This window comes from Protobothrops mucrosquamatus, unplaced genomic scaffold (genome assembly GCF_001527695.2).
Source record: "Protobothrops mucrosquamatus isolate PMUCROS unplaced genomic scaffold, P.Mucros_1.0 scaffold992, whole genome shotgun sequence".
Lineage (NCBI taxonomy): Eukaryota > Metazoa > Chordata > Lepidosauria > Squamata > Viperidae > Protobothrops > Protobothrops mucrosquamatus.
In genome coordinates this window covers 303,000-307,215 of record NW_015387231.1, presented here as the reverse complement: position 1 = coordinate 307,215, position 4,216 = coordinate 303,000, and the positions used below count along the sequence as shown (strand labels likewise).

The 4,216-nt window shown below is 34.3% G+C and overlaps 1 protein-coding gene across 1 annotated transcript in view; it reads left to right on the top strand.

Moving 5' to 3' along the window:
• CPE (carboxypeptidase E) overlaps positions 1 to 4,216 on the top strand; it is a 50,934-nt gene that overhangs the window by 23,135 nt on the left and 23,583 nt on the right. Inside the window, exon 2 of the mRNA XM_015819812.2 lies at positions 3,929 to 4,125. Coding sequence (XP_015675298.1) covers positions 3,929 to 4,125 — 197 coding nt within the window. The remainder of the gene's footprint in view (positions 1 to 3,928; positions 4,126 to 4,216) is intronic.

Below are 4,216 nucleotides of genomic sequence, written 5' to 3'. Positions count from 1 at the left end.
AAATATTAGCTCTACTTAACAAGTATTATTTTGAGTTGCATAATTGGAAGCCTGAAGCATTCTAACACCAATCTTCAGGACAGTATCACAGCCCTATAAAAGTGTACAAATGCTAAGTACTGACACCATAATACAGGGGTAGTCAACCTTGGCTCTTTTATGACTCGTGAACTTCAACTCCCAGAATTCCTGAGCCAGCTCAGGAATTCTGGGAATTGAAGTCCACGAGTCATAAAAGAGCCAAGGTTGACTACCCCTGCCATAATACAACTGATGTGAAGAAGGCAACAAAGTGTCGCCAGCCTTGTGCTTCATGAAAGGAGAAGAGAAAAAGGTTTAGGTTTCTGTTATCTCTGAACTTCTTCAGAATGGGGAAAAGATGACATAATTCTAGTTTTTGGAGTCTAGTTTTTTAAAGAAAGCAGAGTCAATGATTAATATTTTATGGCAAGGAAAGGCAAGATAAATCTCAAAAACAAATATGCTAAAGCACTGTATATAAAGAAAAAAACTCTTGTTTTTAAAAAGAAAGCACAGGAAATGGTATATAGCAATAAATGAAACATTTTAATGTAATGTTTTCTGTTAGGTCTGTGCTCATAATAGCTTTGGCAGATAGTAGGGAATTCTCAGTTTTCACTATTTGCAGTCCTTTCTTCTTTATGGAACATTTTATCAAAGGCTTAAAGTTATAATAATTGTTTGAAACCATATGTTACACTGGCTTATATGAAGCTAGCCAAATGTGGGGTTCATTTGACCCAAACTGAAAGAATCCCCCTGGATTTAATAATCCAGTTTATGACATTTTGATTTTAATAAATATTGGCAGTGTTATAATCCAAAGTCCATTTGCTGTGGATTCAGAATGCCCAGAATACTTTATGGTAACTTTTCTAATCTTATATAGAAAATACAAAAACTTTTTAAGATAAAAACTAATCCAGATAAGTTGGTGTGTGACAGCAGAGAAACTATCTAGAATGTATAAAGGGACTTCAAATATATATTGAAAATGTGAACATGTGAAGGGATATTTTATCATGCTTAGTGGGCATATAAAAAAGCTAAAAAAATGGATTCAAATACATACTTTGATACTGCAGATTTTAAAGATTAATTATTCAATTGAAGCCAAAAACCTGGATCATATATAAATAAGACAGGAAAATATAGAAGTAGTGTTTTGGGAGGAAGACATGGAAAATTAGTGGGTGTCATTTGTAGGATAATACAGTGAGACAATACAAGAATTATACAGCAAGAGACAAAGGTACGAAAATAAGACATAAAATGAGATGCAAAGACAATTCAAACTGATTAAAGAGAAATTAATTAATTAAAATAAAATACGAAGAGTTAAAATATATCAAAACTTCATTATTAATGATAATGTTAATTTAGTCCTCTTAAATTAATACAGATATAATAAATGGATCTCTGAGTTATTGAGAATTACACATCCCTGTAAAATATTTTTTTCTGGATTGTGTTTTGCAGCACCCCTATGAAATACAAAGTGAGACTCAAATAATGGTTGAGCTATGAGCTTCTTGGCTGTTTTCTTGAATTGCCCACTTTCAGAGTTTTCTTGATTTTTAATGCAGTTTCCATTGTGTCAGTGCCAAGTAATCTTTTCACTATCTCCACAATACACTGAATTGGGAAGCTTTGAATAGTAATAAGATTCCATCAGTTCAGTAGAATATTTACTAACTAGAAAATGTTGGTTTCCTCTTGGGAGCAGTTGCACTGTCAGCCTTTCTGTGCTTCTAGTTAGATTAGTAATTTTCCATTTATTCATATCTCCGAATAAGCAATGAAAGGAACACATCTAGCCTAGCGGTACTGAACTGATTAATGCATGACAGAAATGAAATAATTGGTTCCCTAGAGTCTGCAGAAGTCATTAAAATGTAATGTTACCTTCTTAAGGTACCACCTTACAAACCGGCAATTAATCTGTTGTCAGTATATCTAACTTCCTCTTTATCAGCTTACATTTCTATGATTCTTCAAATGATCAGAATTTATATGTGTTTGTACTAACAATAAATATCAGAGGGATTCAGTTAAATCATGCTGGTGTCATAATAGAGCAGGGAATATAGCATAAACCCAGCAAACATTACTAAGCCTTCAGATATGTCCTTAGATGCATGCCATACTGCTTTTGCACTTTAATAAGCATTTATTAAATAACAGGAATGAGAAAGCAAAACAAGGGTATTATCTTTTCTCATTAAACATCACTAGAAAAAAATTATGGGTGTTTGCATCATATGAGCAATGCCCAGGAAAAAACGGGAGGGGAGGTGGATGGAAGATAGATGAATAATAGGCAGAAACCTCAGCAAATTATCCTTTGAGAATTGGGCATTTTGTGAATGGCCAGACACATTATGGCAGCCATTTTATGAATAAGCAATTAGCTAAAATGTTATAGTTGATATGTCCCAAAGGGTTGCTTATTCTAGAATAAACCAGCCTATTTCAGAAAGGACATCCTGAACAACCAGGAAGCCTAATAGCTTTCTCCCAAAACAAAGACTTCTATTTCTTAACTCGCATTTTTGGAGACAGGAAGTTACATTTTGTCTCCAGTAGCTCCTCACAGAATGACAGTATTCCATCAAGGTCCTTTAGAGACATTAGAAGGATTCTTCAGTGCTTGCAAGCAAAGAGGCATATCATTTGTGAAATATAAAGTCAGTTAGTCTTGAGAATTTAGTGATAATATTCATGCCAATATTCATGGCTCCAGAAAGATCTCTAGTGATCTTGATTTTGAAGACCAACAATTTAAAGTTTCATGTAAAACATTTGGAGATCTATAGGATGACTTAAATCAACCCAGCACAAAGTCAGGGTATAAACATAGCCACCTCACTATTTGAAAAGAATCTGGTATTTCATAAGATGCTAAGTGATTAAATTCTTATGTTTATTGATGCAGTTATGAAGATCTTTTGCTCTCTGATTTCCAAGTCGCCAAAATGATTTTTAATTCTTCTGTCTTTTAATGCTTCTCTGTGAAACTACAGAGAAAAATCACAGCATTTCTTCTCAGTTTGTTACAGAGTGGCTACAGCATCCATCTGCTCTTCATTTCAGTGAGATCTACTGATGATGCTAATGGCCATCAAGACAAACAAACCTTAGTAGAGGTTATTTTGTTCCTCCCAGGTTGGTTCCAGACCTACATATCTCAATGATATCAGCTCAATCTGAGGGCTGTTTTACCAGGAATAGAACCAAAGCTGAAAAACTCCTTCTCTGGCTTGTGGGCGTTCTGTTTCTTTACTGCCTGAGCTTTTGGCCTGCACCTCCCAGTTTCTGAGTATCAATAAGTCCATTCACCTCACCTAGTTTTACTGAATCTTATCAGTAAAACTAACCTTATTTTTTTCTAGCTACTTTCTAATACAAAACTGTTGAGAGTTGAATTCAGAAAGCATTCACTTTGATGTCTCATTAACATAAACAGGAATAACCCTGAGATTATTTTGAAACTTTCTGGAATTTATTTCTAGCAAACCTTCCTATGTAACTAGATAAGCAGTCCAGTTACATGTAGTTTGCTTTAAAGAAAATTGATGGAATTATATCAGAAGTAAAAAATCTTTTCTATCTTGTGTGGTTGTAACCAAGCTATGGAAGCCTGTTGTTCCCCTTGCTGTACAATATGATTCCTTGACTTGCAGAATGTTTAGGAATGGTGCAAAATACATCACAGGGGTCTGAAAATGGAGAGGGAAGTTAATCTAAATGTTGTCCTCCCTAATATAAATGGGGAAATGAGTTAGGTTCTATGTTATTGAATGAAGGAATTATACTGTAGAATGTTTGTGATTTGACATGTATTTGCTTTTTGTGTGTTTATTAAATCTCTACACATTTGAGATCCTGCATTTCTTTTATGTTTTAGGAGAGCCAGAATTTAAATATGTTGGCAACATGCATGGAAATGAAGCTGTTGGAAGAGAACTTCTTATCTTCTTGGCTCAATACTTGTGCAATGAATATCAGAAGGGAAATGAGACTATCATTAATTTGATCCATAGTACACGTATCCACATCATGCCGTCTCTGAATCCAGATGGCTTTGAGAAGGCAGCATCACAGGTATGTGCGTCATAACTCCAAAAGCAAATATTTGCATTTGTATGACCTAGTTTAAAAAGACTGACACATGATTACATTTTAATGAAAGAAG